Below are 17,494 nucleotides of genomic sequence, written 5' to 3'. Positions count from 1 at the left end.
GTGAATGACACACCACAGATGGAAGGAAGGAATTTAACAGAGAAGAAAGCAGGAAAGAAACAAGGAAAGAAACAAATAAGGAAATATAATAAAACAGTGGAACAAGTGCTGCAAATTAAATGTGATAAAGACTGAGGCCCTCATTATGAGTGTGGCGGTCTCAAGACGGTCACATTCGCGATGGTGGTCAGACCACCGCCAACAAGGTAGTCCAACTGCCCTATTATGACCGTGGCACATGGCCAAGGTCTGGCCGCCGGTACGGCCAGGTTCCCGCCTGCCGACAGCTTGGCGGTCTCTGCAGTCACAATCCGCGAGGGCAGCACTGCATACAGCGCTGCCCTGGGGATTACGAGTCCCCTTTCCGCCAGCCTTTGCATGGGGGTCTCACCGCCATGCAAAAGCTGGCGGAAAGGGCGTGTGCCCCATGGACAGCCCTGTCGTTCATTTCCCTGCCCGAATTACGGCAGTGAAATGCGTGACGGGTGCTGACAGACCACAACATTGCCGCCGGCTCCATTATGAGCCGGCGTCAATGTTGTGGTGAGTATTCCGCTGGCCTAGCGGAAAACTCCTAATAGGGCGGAAAGCATACCGCCAGCACTGGCGGTATGGTGGCTGCAGCAGCTTCAGCGGTCTACAAAAAAGACTGCCGAAGCCATAATGAGGGCCCGAATTTCTTCCTGTGCAAAGTTTATTAAAGAACCATTGTTGAAACTGAGTCCAGAATGAGCATGTTCTGAAGAATTGTCTGCTTTTGGAATAATGCCTAATATTAAAGCCTTCTGTTTGCATACGGCAGGCATAGTAAAAAAAAATAACTTAATGCGGAACAGTGCTGTGAAAGGCCATGAATCATATAAAAAAGGACACTTCAAAAGAAATCTACAACAGCATTGGCAGGAAGCAGGAACTGATAAAGCGTGGAATGTGGCCAGTGCTCACAGCTGGGAGAAAGGCCCCCTTTCATCTCAGACTCTAAACACAAAGGCAACACCAAAGTAATTATAAATTAATAACTAAAAACTGGCACTGAAGGGAACTACCTTCTGTGTGTGTGCTGACTGTGACAGAGCAAAATGCTCTCACTTAAAGTTAACCAATGGCCCAACTAGCTGGACCGATTTCCTTATGCCTTATGCGGTAGTGGGAGGATGCAATGTTAAAGACACAACAACAAGCCAATGGATGAAGAGCAGTAATTAATATGTGATACATAGAATTTTAGTAAAATTGAATGGTCTTGGCTAACACCAGTCTTAAAAAGCAGCAGAAGTCATGGACTCTCAGTCTGGGTGAGCAAGCCAGGTCTCTGTCATCTTCCTGTAAATGCCAGTGTGCTGGCAGCCAGACATTTGAAAAGCATCCTTGTCCTCTGGAAGGTGACTGGTTTCTCCAAGGTTAGTGTGTCCCATAATTTACCATGTCATATTTGTAACAAGAGACATGAAATTATTTTCCAGTATCTAATGTCACCCTTCATATGATAGTGGAATATTAATTTCCAAAGACTTAAATAAAATGCCCATCTTTTTATTTGGCCTTAGACCAGTGCTTAATTTGAGCCGGTGGTTTCCAGCACTGGGCACCAGCAGTTATTTTTGGAGGCCGGCACTTATTTTTCTGCATCAGATATTTACTGCGAGCAAAAGACACATATGGGAAAGAGGGAGATAGAGAAATCAAAAAAGTGTCACAAAGCGAGAAAGCAGAAAGCTACAAGAGTGAGCTGAAGGGGCAGGGAGTGGCTGTAAATGGATTAAAGAGGCGTGAGATGGCTTTAGGATTCAGCTGCCTCAGTATTCTGTGTTCTCACACTTAAATGCAGCAGCCGCATGTTTCAGGGAAGAACTTTGGGTAGCGGAACATTGTTACTTTCAAATTAAACACTGCCTAAAACCTAGAACCGCAGTTTCAGGTCCAGATGGTAACAGCAGCTCCATCCTCAAAATATATATAATGGTACACCTTCCTCTCCACAACTCTTCAGTATGCATTCTGGATGGTGGGAAGCATTTTGTGTAACTTGCAAAGGGTAATATCCAAACTCTTGAATAAAAACATCACCCTCACCCCCTACCTCTGGTAAAACAAGGAGTAACATCTCTGTCAAACATATTTGGGGTTTCACACCATTTCAAAATGTGCTCCCAGCAAACATCACAAAGCGAGACTCTCTAGAAAAAGTTCTCCTCAGGCCCCAGCAAGATTTGTGACCGCGCACCAGAGCTCCTCCTGCTCACAGGTCCTCACCTCCCCTTCCAGTGACACTCCTCACTGGAAACTGCTTTAACACCTTCTCAATAATCCACATGGTCGTGGCTGGCATCCTGCAGTATTTAGTCATAAAAGCCAATGCATACTTGAGTGCAGACTTCACCATTGAAAGTACTGCAAATGCAACCAGTGGTTGGAGTGGGCAGGATCTATTGGGAAAGGTGGTCCCAATCTATTTTAATTGCACAAAAACTATTCTCCTACTTTTTGTTAAAAAAAAAAACAACCTTCCTGGATGATTAATGCAGACTCTGAGCTGCCTGTTGCCGAAAGAGATGCGAGGGGGTTCCTGTACCACAAAGCCAAGGGAGAGGCAGACAGTGAAAAACAAGCCTGTCGCCAGGATGCTTGCTACCTGAGATAAATATAAATGTGTGCAATTCATTAATCAGAAAATCTAAAGGCTCATTTGTTGTTTTAATTGATGGAATCATTTGAACCTTCGTGGTAACAAAAGTTTTATGTGTCTTGAGGTGCACTGTAAGAGAGTTACTGGCCCAGGTCTGCAGTGAGTAAAGCTTGTAGAAAAGATTTGCATTAAGTGCAATGTGGTTATTTATTACTAAATTGTATGCTTGAAAGAACTTGTTTTGTCTTAAACACTACATTTCTTTGCACATTTTGTGGCATTCGGGTTTGTACTGTCTGTAATTTAATTGGAAAATAAAGACTTGCAGTAATAGTACTTTCAGTCCCAGGCTAGGACCTCCTAGTCCTATAAGTACACGTGACTAATCCCCACTGCGCCAATGAAAGATCAGCCTGTGACTGGTAACACACACACAGAGACACTTGCACTGATCACATTAACCAAATGAGCTTTCATAGCATAAGAATGCGTTTCCCACTCATTAACTTGCCATTTATTTTTAGCTAAGGCACATGCAAGCCCTCAGCGCATCGTCAAGGCCAGTAGGCACTATATAAATACAATTTCAATTAGTGTATATATATATATATATATATATATATATATATATATATATATATGTGCCTGAATGTTAAATGTCAACAAAATAGATGCAGGTTATTATAGTCTTTTTAGCCACGTCCCCAGCCCCATCCACTCCCCTATTGCACTCAGGATCAAAGTTCAGGGGTTATTTGTCTTTTAAGCATTTCAATCGCTGCCTGCATATAACCATTTCTACAATTAATAGAGATAAACCAATAAGAATAATGGCAAATCCAAACAGAGAAATCTACTGAGCTCCAAGGTTCCCAGGTAACTTCAATAAACAAACAGCGACATATTTACTAAACTTTGACGCAACGCAGGGCAGCAAGCAAAGATGATGTGCTGCTTTGCATGAAAGGGCAGAAATGCTCCATATTTACGAAGATATGGAGCATTTTTGCTCTCTCCTTGCACTGGCTCACTTCACACAGCCTAGCACCAATGCAGGCACCCTTGCACCTTGGTGCAAGGGTGCCTGCGTTGCAAGGAGAATTGTTTTGATGCAGGAAGGTATACGTTCCTGAACAAAAACGATCTCTTGAGACATTTTCCTCTGTCTATGCATTATGCATTATTCAGCACAGATAGAAAGAGAAAATACCAAGGAGAAAACAGGATTTCTCTCCTAGTTATGCCATCCTCTAGCAGGCGTTAAGATTTCACACAATCCCAGGTTTACAAACCTTTCTAAATCTGTGATTGTGTGAAATCCATTGGTGGATGTATGGGAACACCCATGTTCCATCTATAGAAAGCTTCCCAGAATGAAATGTAATGCAATATAGCACAAGCCACTGCATTGCGTTACAGTTTTTTCACAAAGCCACGCAAGTCGACGCAAAAAGCCCCTTGCGTGACTTTGTAAATTTCTACTAGCATTTTGCGTCATGCATGCACCATAAAAGTGGTGCAGTCATGACGCAAAATGGTAGTGAATTAGCCCTCAGTCTTTAATTTCTGATTATGTTTACACCAACAAAATCAGGATGGTTATACAACTGACTGAAGGGTGGTACAAGTAAGTGGGAGTGTATGCCCTTGCTAAATATAGATGGAAGGAGTTGTACTTATTTTCCTGGGAAGTTGGGCCTTTTTTGCCCTTTGAACAGCAGCGACTTCTCCGCTTATGCAGAGGAGCGTCGCCCCACTGCTTTAGGGAGGAGGAAAAACAAAATGATATTAGCGGAATGTTATTATCATTTTATTTTTATCTGGAGCCAGGTTAGGGAAGGGCAGGGCTGAGGAGGCCTGGAGGAGGAGTAGTATGTGCACCGTAAGTGCGCATGTCTGTTTGGCCGGCCTTGTTGGGCCGGCTAAACAGACGTGCGCACTTAGCATTTCTCCTGCTGGCTGTATTGCACAGCTGAGAGGAGAAAGTACACAGAGTCCCACACCCTGTGTGAGCGCAGAACCAGGCCACTTACACGAATCACAACGCTGCTGCCATGCTGGTGACAGCAACGTCAAGATTGAGTGGAGTGTGGTAGCCTGTGTGCTTCCAGGAAGAGGACGAGGCTGCTCAGGGTGAGAACGGAGGAGACAATCCCTCTCCTGATGAAGCGGGTGAGTGTTTAAAAAAAAAAAAAAATTATCCCTCCCCCCAAGCACAGTCACCACTGCCTTTGAACTCCACTGCGGCAGTGACACAGTGAACACATGCCCTGCACAGACGTCTGGCTCCCCTGTGCTGCTACAATTCACAGACAGATCTTCTGGAGCAGGGGCTGTGGATCAGAGAGTGATGCTGCTCCGCAGACCTGCCAACAGACCTAATTCAGTCAGGAGGCTCCTGATTTTTGAATGGCTTTATTTAAGCTGACCCCCTGCCTAAAATTACCTCTGCTTTAATATAAGTCTATAGGGAAAATACATTCCCTCAATGTTTTTTCCCAAAATCTTCTATTTTCCAGTTTTCACATGCTGGCATGTAAGGCTCTGTCTCACCACCCACTCCACAGGACCCATCATAGGCCTATCTATTCTCCCCATGACCTACGACTCCCTTGTCTGCCTATACTGATGCTGGTTATAGCAGCTGGTATACCTGCAGGAGCCGAGATAAAGAAATAGCAGAGCTAATATTTTAAGCTGAGAAGCGAACAAAAGCGAGTCAGCCACTGGCACCATGCTGCTGAGTTCAGATTTAAAATAAAATGAAAATTCACAGCATTACCTATGGAGCAGGTTGTGGGACATGAGCAAATTATGGGGTTTGATAACGCTTTGCGCTGTGAATGTATATTTGAAGCTTGGCTTGTCAAAACAGAAAACCGAGTGTTAATACTACTGATAGCATTGCATAGCTTCAGAAAGTAATAGTTTGAGAGACTGGCCACTTTCCTTTTTCTGGACCTGCCTCCTTGGCTCAGCTTCTCTATCTCCTACTTTCTAAATTCCAATACATGCTTACATTTGCAGGAATCAGATTGCTCTCTTTTGGAGAGCAGGAAGTTATTTGCACAATATCATAATTAAAATGTTCGGGACCAAGGAAAGTGTGGATGGTGATAATACCCTGCTCCATGGCCTTCCAGACTTCACACTGGCACAACTTAGGCACATCCTACATTCCACCTGCCATCTCATTCAAGGCCTGAAGAAATATTAACACATCACCCCAATCTTGATTGAACTCTGTTGGCTCTCTTTTCCGGCCCATACCATCTTCAAACCCGGCTGCATCATTTACAAAGGCATCATGACCAGCACCCCAGATGTGTTGCAAAAATGTGCAGCATCTCTGGTGGTTCTTGGCACATCTGCAGCCAGGACACCATAAGAGTGCGTACTAAGAAGTCTAAAAACTAGATTGAAGACCTTTTGCAACTATGCACCCAGAATCTGGAACAACATCCCTGTATATATGAGGACTGCCACAATGCTGCACTGATTTAGGAAAGAGTTGAAGACCCCTCTTTAAGGAGCACTAGATAACATTGCATTAGCTATCCACAAACCAGCTTCCTCTCCTATTAAACACTGACTTTCTGCTTGTCTTTGGCCCTTTACAGTGCTACACTACCTTTAGGATATGTTTGCAATATGGAAATACCATACACAAAGATAACAGGTTTATTAATTGCATTTAATGGGTTGTTACAGTCCTAACCAAAGGCTACGATGCCTGAACATGTACTGGAGGCAAACTTTTTTTCCAAAGTAAAAAATGGGGTACCCAATACATCAGAACATACGAGGCTGCATTATAGATAGTGCCCTCCCCTCCCAGGGGCATCAAGGGCATGTGCACTTGTTTTCTGTGCTCTTGGTCATCAGATGCTTGTGTAACCCCCTTCTATAATACTGATAGCAGCATCACTATATTAAGAGGGTATTCCCTCATTTGCCTGGGAGCATGACCCATGCAAATGAGGGAAACACTTTGCCTTTCTGCCAGCTTAGTATGGTGGTTGTGGGTGCAGGGAGGATGAAGCTGTCAGGAGCTGCATTGACTCCCACTGAAGGCAGTCCCCATGGAGGAGACAAGGAGAGTCCCCAAAGATCCCCCAGACATCCCTCTCCAGACAACTGCAGTCTCTCACTGCACCTGCCTGCAGATGTACTGCTGTGTCTCCTTTGAAGTGCAGGCGGATGCCGCCTGCGGAGTGAAGGTCAGAGAGGCTGCTTCATGCATGGGGGTCTGCTGCTACCCAGGGGCCAGCGCATTGATGGTATTAGGGCACGGAGGCTGGGTCAGCGCCACATGCACCTTGTTGAAAGCACGCCATGACGCAGTCTGGGTCAGTGAGCCAATGCCATAATACGATCCTATGAACGTCATCACGGGCCTATGCAATTTCCCATTTCAAGATGAAGTAGAGATGGGCTTATAGATAAACAGATGGGTGGTAGAGCTCAAGATGTAGCACAAACTTGTTCTTGTTCTTCGCTGACACACTTTCTCATTCGCGCATGCATGTTCACTTCTGTAGTAGGAATGCTCTTGGTGCTCCGACAGGCTCTGAAGTACTGCAATATTTAATTAGCTTCTCTCTAGAACTTTCATTAAACCACGTCTTTTAACCTCTGTGTTGGTAGGATTGGGCTGTAAAACGCACCAATTGCCCACAATTTTGCAAAGGTTTCCCACGGGAGGATGTACCGTTCAGAACCATGGAGAGCGCCAGGCATTTCTACTAAACATGCAATGTCAGTGATTGTAGTGCAAGTCGGGGGGGAAATGACTTGGCTGCATTTAGTTCATGTTCTGACTTAGGAGAGGGTTAAAGAGAAGAAAACGTACAATCGCTGCCAAAAGCCTCTCTTTTACATGCTACCAATATTGGGGACTATGTCTCCCAAAACAACACTCATGCATATGGTCCTGTCTCTACATACACATGACATTCACACGTGTGAGGCAGAACCCAACACTCAAAATAGCCCCTGCCAAAGAAACCCCCTTCAGAGGCTGATCTGTGCATAAGGCAGCAATGAGACGCGGAAGAACAGGTCAACACTGCACTTTACACACCTGACCCGTAGCTCTTAACAATGCAGAAAGGAACTGAAAAGGCATCTGTGTCAATACTTTTTTGCATCCTGAAGCCTACCGGCCAACCCTACACTTAGGCCCTGATTTATACTTTTTTTGCGCCACTTTACTGTCATTTTTTGACACAAAATTGGCGCAAAATTACAAAATACAATTGTATTTTTTAATTTTGCATCAATAAATGACGGTAATGCGCCACAAAAAAAGCATAAATTTGGGACTTAGAGTGACCTCCTAAAGCACTCTTATTATGGAAACCATCTCCAGTCCTGAACGTTATACTGCTGGAATTATGTGATTGTGCGGCTGTGGCGCTTTTCGCATAATTATAGATTTACCGCATTTGCCACATAATCCATCATCCGCCACATATTCTGCAGATGTTAACAAAAAAACCTTGATTCTAGCCCTAATGGTTCAAAAGTTACAAAAGTGCAGCAACACGTGTTGCTGGGAAGTGAAAGGACCTGTGCAAAATTGGACTGGTCACCTTTTCTGTTGCTTATTGCTACGTTTGGGTATTAAAACAGTACTAATGAGGTGCAACCAACACCCAGACAGTGTTGTGAAGTTTTAAAATGTTGAAATATTAAGTAATATTACAAAATGTGCCACATTCTTCCGCATAATTTGCCTTTTCCTGCTGCATAATTTACTAAACCCTACCGCATAATTTGGCCCGCTCAGGCTGCATAATTCCAGTGGCCCTGAATATAAGGTATGTTATTTTGGTCGGGCTGGCCTATAAGGAAATCCGGTAGTGCCCATGTGCTGGTCTGACAGATCACTGGTCTGATAGGCGGTGTTTACTGTTCATTTTCCAGTTCAAAACTGGCCTCATTTGCAAATGTGTGCCACTTTTTAGCTATCTGGTTCACTAATGGCGGCCACTCTTATTTTGGTGCCTGAGTGTAATTTTTTGTCCCGGTCCAACCCTGTATGTCATTCTAATGAATTCAGTGGAAAGATACCAGATTTCAACTCCCAGAATGCATTAGGTTATCACACAAAAGTTCATCCAGCTCCACAGAAATGGCCTGGAGGGAGATGGTGCCCCTACCACTAATTGTGGCCATCACTCTGTCCACCAAAGAATGAGAGGCTACTGGCCAAATGGCCATCCTTGTCACCGCCTTGACACTGTCTCTAGACTGACACCTTAAAAGTCTGGGCCCCTCCAATTCACTTTCTGGAATACTCCCATAGCCCACACCTATTTTCGTAAATACTCAAATGTATTCTTCCGCAAATAAGATCTCCATAGGTCTCCATAGAACTGAAGAAGGGAGGCCTCAAATCATTGTTTTCCGTCACGGCTGCTGGATTGAGGCAACTGAAGGGAGCCAGGACTGCAACTCCCACAATACATTTGGTTGCTAAAAGGGCAGTCATCGCCGGAGCACTGCTCCTTTGCTGCCATGCAGACAAGTAACAGGGCCTGTAAGCGCCGCCTTCCCTCGCGATCTTGTGTAACCCTATTATTTTTTTGATTTTTATTTTTTAATAAGAGCTTCGATCCCTCAGGCACGTGATCCGGTATGTCGCACACCGCTTTCGGGTGTTTAGGGGTTGGGGGCGGCGAGGCACCAGCTGGACTCTTGGGCCCGTATTTATACTCCGTTTGCGCCGAATTAGCGTCGTTTTTTTCGACGCAAATTCGGCGCAAAACGAACGCCATATTTATACTTTGGCGTTAGACGCGTCTAGCGCCAAAGTATGGGCAAATAGCGTCATTTTTTGGCGTGAACGCCTTCCTTGCGTTAGTGAGATGCAAGGAAGGCGTTCCCGTCTAAAAAAATGACGGCGACGCAAATGCGTCGTATTTATACTCCCGGGCAAAAATCACGCCCGGGAGTTGGCGGGTCAAAAAACCCCGCATTTGCGCCACTTTTTAACGCCTGGGTCAGGGTAGGCGTTAAGGGGCCTGTGGGCTTAAAATGAGCCCACAGGTGCCCTCCCCTGCCCCCAGGGACCCCCCCTGCCACCCCTGCCCACCCCAGGAGGACACCCAAGGATGGAGGGACCCACCGCAGGGACATTCAGGTAAGTTCAGGTAAGTATACATTTTTATATTTTTAAAAAAAATTTGGTGGCATAGGGGGGCCTTATTTGTGCCCCCCTACATGCCACTATGCCCAATGACCATGCCCAGGGGACATAAGTCCCCTGGGCATGGTCATTGGGCAAGGGGGCATGACTCCTGTCTTTACTAAGACAGGAGTCATTTAAATGGCGTCTGGGCGTCGAAAATAATGGCGCAAATCGGGTTGAGGCGATTTTTTTGCCTCAACCTGACTTGCCCCATTTTAAGACGCCCTAACGCCATTTTCCCCCTACGCCGGCGCTGCCTGGTCTACGTGGTTTTTTTCCACGCACACCAGGCAGCGCCGGTCTGCTAGCGCCGGCTAACGCCATTCCATAAATACGGCGCCCGCATGGCGCTTCAGAATGGCGTTAGACGGCGCTAAATATTTTGACGCTAAACTGCGTTAGCGCAGTTTAGCTCAAAAAGTATAAATATGGGCCTTGATCTCTACAGCATGTTTGGTTCCAGCGATGCTCGCCTCTTTTAGGTGGGGGGTCCCATTAGCTTCAGTGAGAATCACGCGCCTTTGAACTCGCGAGCGCGAGTAATTCTGCGGTGGCAAGAACTGCGCTTGCAGCGCAGACACGGCCCTCTGCTGTCAGGATGAAAGGAGCCCTCCCCCACGGAGCGAAGACAAACCCAGGAGGAAAGAAACATTAATACACAAAAGGGCACACAGTGCCCGGGCTTCGGGGAAAATCTGCAAATTATTGCGCTGGGCAGCTGGGAGTGCCAGCTTGCAACTTCCTCCCATTTCACAGTTCCTTAAGCATCTCGGATGCACCAGGAAGCTGTCACAAATGACAACCATCCGTTTTAAAAACAGAGTACCACTGGCGCGCACACGCGGGCGGGCGAACCATCTGTAGACTTACTCAGGAATCAACGCTTTTTTGGATCCAAATAGGCTCCTTTCCCTACTGTTTTGGGCGAGTTAATGAAAAATCTCAGTGACGCAGAATAGACGCGCTTTCTGATTCAGTATTTCATGGGACGAGGGTACAGTGTGGTGGTCAAACTTTCCTCTGTGGAAACAGCAACACGTCACCGCCCAGGGTCCACTTTGTTACTTGGGGGACCCGAAGCCACTCTGGACACTTTGTCACCATTGGGGTATCAGGACCCCAAGATGGTATTTCACTCGAAATAATTTTCCTTGTCCATTTTTCTTTCCAAGGTGACCAAACGCAAGCACTTAAGGCTTAACCACTTTATATTTACGACGTCAAATATTTAACTGCGTAAGGCTTAGGGTAAGTACTATGTAAACCGTTGAGTAGATATTGTGTTGTTTCCTGATTTTGCCTTGGCCGGCAATGACAAAGTTAAGAATGTGTCGATCACATGATTATATTTCACATTTATAAGGCTGCACCCTCAGATGCAATGGGTCACACCTCTTGTGGTGGTTTCTTGTAGGTTTCTGAGGCCACACCTCTTACGTCATGTCACAGTTAAGAGCTCCCAAGTTGCCACGTGTGAGTGGCTCATTTAAGCATTCTGGGATCGGTAATACTGTTTATTGAATTCTAAAATCAGGACTACAAGCCCCGGAATGCAAAGAAAAACCTGGACTCGATAAACTACTTACATGCGGATATTTGAAACTTGAAAGCTCTAACAGCTTTAACTCAGCGAGGAGGCTGGCAACCTTAGCAACCTGGCCCGTTGCCTTTCTCGCGTTCACCGATGTAATCACCGCAGTTTTTTTCACCTTAACCCTGATAACACCAAAAGTGATCTCAGGGGCCCTCTGAATCCCACTTTCACGCTTCCCTGGAATTTGGCGCTCGCACTCGAACACCTGTGCTCTTTGATAGCCATGAGACCGGGGCTTTAGGTGGACCGGGTCCTCCCGGTGCTCAGCATTAGTTCTGAAAACCAGGTGCTGAGATGCTCCCTATCGTTCTCGCCATTGTTGCCCTCACCTTCAGGATGAAAAAAAAATCTTAATTTTGTAACTTCAAAGAGGCTCATCATTTCAGAACTGAACCGTTTTTAATATTATATGCAACAAAGCCACTGTTGTACTTGTTTATCTTATGACAAAGCCAATAGTCCTGGCTTGATTTAGGTGTAAGATCAGTTGTTGTATGATATATCTGGATGCAATGACAGAAAGAAGCAGCAAAATGCCAGTCGGGGGTCACAGTATTTTAAGCACAGATTTTTAGCTTGCGTTTTTACGCCACGCCTTTAATTACATCAGCCACGCCCCTTTGAGAGACCCTCCACTTTTTTCGTCCCACTTAAAACCCTGCATGGGACAGTATATTACAAAGTGCCTGGGGCGTAACGGGCGTGGGTGCCTGCTTTTCACGACCCCCGGGTGTTCTTTGTTATTTCAGAAAGGACCACAGATGCTCGCGAGCCCCCCTTCTGTAGCAAGGATAGCTCCGGTGCTATCTATCGCAGGGAAGCTTGTCCTTATTGCAGATGGGAGTGGCCCCACGCAGAAGAGGGAATGCTTTTCAACTCTGCCATATATCTGAGAGGCAGTCAGGGGGCACGCTTACTGTGCACCTCACAGCAGTGGCACAGTCAGGGCACCCGGCGAGGACACCCCATGGGCCGGGGAGAACAGGGGGTTCCATGGACACCACCTGACTGCCACATGCAGGAAGGTGCAGTATCTTACTCCATCTATCTGCAAGTCGGCTCCTGTCTCACTTTAAATCTGTGACCGGGTCTGCTGCTGCAGTGATAAGAGGCTTGAAACATCGGGCCCCTTTCTCTAAGGCACCAGGGGGAGAGAAGTCTGAATATAATAGGGGTCTGCCCGGAAGCCCCCGGTCAAGGGGCGGCCCCAGTCCTTTTTCCCTCACCCATTTCTCCTAGAAGAGTTTCTATCAATAATCGGTGGTTTGCAAAGAACCTTGCTGTGGTCATGTCACACACCACGATCACTGCAACAGCTTATGCTCTAACCTGGCATCCCTCGGGAAACTTCAAAGAGCTCAAAACGGTGTTTAGCCTGAAACGTTATGACTATATCACTCCAGTCCGGAAATCACTTTCATTGTGTCTAGCCCAACGGGTTCAAAAGTTACTTACAACACAGTAACACGTGTTGCAGCGCAGCCGAAGGCCCCTTTCAAAGGTTGACTGGTCCACTTTCTGTTGCTTGCTACTAAATTGGTGCTAATGAGGTGCCCAGGCAGTGTTAATCAGTGTAAAAAATGACAAACTAAGGAAGTAATGCGATCAAAAATGTGCGACACTATGTTGCACAATGTACCTTCACTTGCCGCATAATTTAGTCAACCCTGCAACATAGGTCCAGTGGCCTGGATCAGGGGTACCTTAGCCCTGCTGTCGTTGCCGACGAATGAACAGGCTCCACACCGGGCGTCTGGCTTATGTACTATGTGCTAGGTCATGGATCCCATTCACTAAAGCGCTCCGAGGCCACCCTTAGGTGGTCAACAGCGCGCCACAGAGAACCCAAACAAAAGAATGAAAACGTTATACTGCTGACCATCGGCATCCCTCAAGGCACGGTGCGAGAGGGCGACCTCCCAGGAAGCACGTGCGGTGGCTTGAATGCGTCCCCTGGGGCGAGTGTTTCCATGGTGCGCTGCTGCCTGGAGAGCAGACAGCGGTTATTGAGAGACATTCCCAGGCACATCTGTATTGTTACCGAACAACCGCAAAGAGGAAGGATGCCCTCTCGTGCCGTGAGTCCAGCGCTGTACTTTCATTTAGCAAAACAATGCATTATGAGGTTTGAAGTTATCGTTTGCTACAATCACAACAAATGGCCCTGCAGACCAGGTATCATTTCGTAAAAGTAAAAACCAGGACATGATGCACGAGGTCCTGCAGACAAGGCACGGAGTGGCAGATTCACAACTTGGCGCTTTCCTGGCACGTGCCCGCGACCCAGTCGTATTTTAAAACGGATGCTGATGACTTTAGAATAAATTAACCTGAGTGTTTTAGTCATAATGTGATCTTTCACATATCTGCATATTTTGTATTCATCCAACGTGGTTTTTAATTTCTAGCAGGCCTCTCTGCTTCTCATCCTGTCGAGGTCGATAAATTGAGTACAATAGTAGATGGGGACAACTCTGTACCAATAGCACCAAGATGCTTACTGACTTCAACGTGTTTTTCTGCAAACGCCCCGGCTATTCTACGACAGCCCCCACCCACACCGAAACCGAATCTTTACCCATATTATGTCTGTAAAGCCAGGAGGTTTCTGGTACACACCATTATATTTACGACAAGAACTGGCCCAACCAGAGATCCCTGTGCCCGTTTCCCACCTGCTGAGGAGGAGGAGGAGGGCGGGTCTGGGCTCCAGGCAGGAGCAGATGGGCAGGGATGCCACATACCTGGCACTGCTACGCCTGGCACCGCTCACAACTGTAGCAGCACGGCGGGCACGAAGCGCGTGAAATAACCACGAGATGCCAGCGAAGCATGGCACAGGCTGCAGCGGCTGCTGTGAAATACCTGTGTGTGTTTGGGGGGGGGGGACGGTAGCGGCGGTGCCTCACTCACACTGGGCTTTTTGTAACTATGTGGTTATTATTGTAAATACCACACGCGTTAACAAAGACGCACATGGCACCCCCAACCCGGTAACCTGCCTCTGCCACCGCGCACCAGTGCCGCATGCGATCTCGGCGCTGCCTTTCTGCACCGGGCGCAGCGTGTGATCTCGGCGCTATTTTTGCGTTTTGGTGGTCACAACGCGAACTGCAACACAGGGCTCTGAAGAAAAGGGGGCCTGTCTGGCCTACAATGTAACATGCAACCCACCGACTACTTCTACTACACAGTCCCAAGAAACACAAAAGGCCGCTAAAAAAAAGATAAGAAACACGAGGGTGCGACGTTGCTGCTGTACGGTTCATCAACAAATCTGGAGACACAGCAGGATAACTGACAGCACCAGTGGTTGCGTGAAATGTGTGCCTTAGTGAGTTGGACAGCTCCTTCCAAGCCACAGTTTCATCGAGGCATTTCTAAGAAAGCACACACGCCTGGCACAGGAATGAGGGTTGTCAGGGCGTCAATAAAAACATAATAATTGCGCTGCTTCCAATGAAAAACTGAGTAAATCCAATGTCCCCTTTTCACCAATCTAGAACTGCTTTATATTTCAGCCCCAAACTTGAACATTTGCGGAAAGCTTTCCTGCAGTAAGCACTCATGCATAATTTTAGAATTAGAAGGTGGCCACGTGGGTACGATTGCTCAGCATAACCACATTGTACTACACACCCAAGGCGCTGTAGTAAGGATGGAAGACCACTCAGTGACCTGGAGCTATGAAACCCCTGCTGCACGTCACTGCACAGCCAATAAGCCATCACAGAACTGCCTGAAAAAACAGTGGGGTCAGACATCTGGGCGCCCTGCTGCTTACAAACACCAAACAAACGCATCCTCCTTTAAGGATGCGGTCGTGGTCGCCAGCAAAATAAGTACCCTTGCATACAGACCCAACAACACAATTCATCCCACCCGTCTATTTCAGGCCAGAGGAGCAGGTCCACACGAGTCCGAGTGGCGCAAACAGCACTTTATAAACCAGCCCGTGCACCTGCTGGGGCTGCTGCGCGCTGTTCTCATTGATTTATTATACAGCGCTATCGAATCTACTAGATAGAATGGCATTGTTAAATCTCCTGTCCTGCCACGAGTACACACTGGAATTTACCTACACACCACAGGAAAAGCACAGCGCACCTGATAAAAACGTATCTGCTGAGGCTAGTCCCGTGCCCAAAGCAAACACCCAAAGCGCACAGCAGCCGGGGAGGGAGGCGCTGCCGGAGCTCTCAGCAGGGATGCTTACCTGCTGTGGCGGTGGCCAGGCACACCCACATGACGACCAAAACATCCATGCTTGCTCCAGCCATCCACACGCGCGGCAGAGCCCCCAATGCCGTCCCCGCGGAACCCCGAGGTGGTCCCCTGTAGTCCGCGCTCCCACACCACAGCCCCAAACTTGCGCTGCGAGTGTGGACAGATTCCGAGAGCAGGCACCGGCTTCTCAAGCAGCCTGGGAGCGGTCCATGCGCCTCCGAGAGGGGCGGGCTCCCAGCACAATGAGCCCGGCAGCGCCCCGCAGTGGCAGTCAGGGGTCAGTACTCCACGAAGCAGCCGAGGTGCCACCCCCAATGTGCGCGCCCCTTCTCCTGCAGTCTCTCCCCGTCTGGCTGTTCTGCTTTGGGAGTGGCTGTTCTCGTGGCGTCCCCCACGAGTCGGGTTGGATTTATCCGAAAGCGCACAGACAGAGCACCTGAGGGAGCAGATCAACGAATGGATGTGGGGGTTCCTTCGCCCTTTGCTGTGGACAGGTTGTTGCCCCACTCTCCAGTGCGCAGTCGGCCAGCGCCAGCCCCTGGTTGCCCCTCACTCACAGCAGACAGAACTGCCATCCATTTCCCGCTGCTAATTACCCCTGGCACCTCAGGAACCAGAAGTGTTGATTATCACAAACCCACCGGCAGGCTGTTCAGTCACAAAACTTAGTGATGCAGATAGCTATTGTGTTAAGATATGTGCATGGATTATCTGTCAGCAACCTTTAAAGCTGCAGGACCAGCATGAGCTACCGGAGGGCAACCGTGGGCGACGAGTGTGCTCTAGTGGTGAAGTTATCCGACATGAAGCCAAGATATACGCGTTTTAATCCCGGCTGCGCCACGTTGTGTGATCCTGGCCAATTCACTTTATTTTGGAGTATCGAATTCTTTAATGTGTCAGAATATAGGGCACTGACATACAGGCTTAGCAACGGTATTTAGGGCGACATGGAAAATTTAATTTATGCAGTCTGAGCCAGCGTAATAATATCATTCCTTGTCACTGGGAGAGCAGGTTTGCATTTAACACAAGCAAATACATTCTGGGAGACACCGTCTTAGTTCACAACTCGACTACACTGTACTGTGGATGCCATTTGTGACAACTTGACCAGTAATATTTAAAATGCCAACGCCCCCTTGCGTTCCGGGATTTGTAGTTTTCTGAGTAGACTTAAAAGTTAGGACTGGCATAAAGGTGTCACACGTGGCATGGGCTACTTGGCAGCTGTGCCAGGCCAGGCAAAGGGTGCTTGGTAGAATAGGTGACCATTTCACCAACGCTAAATGACGGGGCTTCCTGCAAAATGCGTCCAGAGCACTGCTGGACGCAGCATATACAAAGGTGGACAGGAGATCCCAGAGACTAGTGCTCCCCGTTCAGCACAGGCTCTGCTGGTCTCAGGGCAATAACTTGCAGTGTTTTAGTGACTGGCACGTTCATCTAATCGCTGACAGTAAAATGCATCTATTTTTCAAACTGTGGTCTATTGGCGTGGGGCTGTGCGTCAAGTCTTCTTGCTGTGCTGCCCTATGCCAATGTGAAAGGGCAGGAATGCCCCGTGTTTGTGGAGTACGGTGCATTCCTGTCCTTTACCCCTGCGCTGGCGCACAACTGGCTGCCTAGCGCTAACGCACGCACCCTTGCACCATGGCCCAAGGGTGCCTGCTTTGCATGCAGGACTGTTTTTGTGGAGGAAGGAACACCGTTGTGTGCAGGACTGTTTTTGTGCATGAAGGGACACCTTCCTGCACAAAAACAATGCAGAGAGGCGTTTTCCTCTTTCTTTGTGTGCTGCAGAATGCAACACACATGGAAAGAGGAAAAAACATGGAGAAATGAAAATATG

At 47.5% G+C, this 17,494-nt stretch overlaps 1 protein-coding gene across 2 annotated transcripts in view; it reads right to left on the bottom strand.

The window, feature by feature from the left end:
- The window catches only part of NELL1 (neural EGFL like 1), a 3,335,977-nt gene extending 3,319,668 nt beyond the window's left edge, over positions 1 to 16,309 (bottom strand). The window contains exon 1 of one of the 2 annotated variants that reach the window (XM_069221936.1): positions 15,632 to 16,309. In XM_069221936.1, coding sequence (XP_069078037.1) covers positions 15,632 to 15,695 — 64 coding nt within the window. In that variant the 5' untranslated portion in view covers positions 15,696 to 16,309. The remainder of the gene's footprint in view (positions 1 to 15,631) is intronic. The other variant, XM_069221935.1, reaches the window with a different exon arrangement.
- Between the last annotated feature and the right edge of the window lie 1,185 nt (positions 16,310 to 17,494).

Source organism: Pleurodeles waltl, chromosome 3_1 (assembly GCF_031143425.1).
Source record: "Pleurodeles waltl isolate 20211129_DDA chromosome 3_1, aPleWal1.hap1.20221129, whole genome shotgun sequence".
Classification (NCBI taxonomy): Eukaryota; Metazoa; Chordata; class Amphibia; order Caudata; family Salamandridae; genus Pleurodeles; species Pleurodeles waltl.
This window is presented reverse-complemented; position numbering and strand designations above follow the sequence as displayed.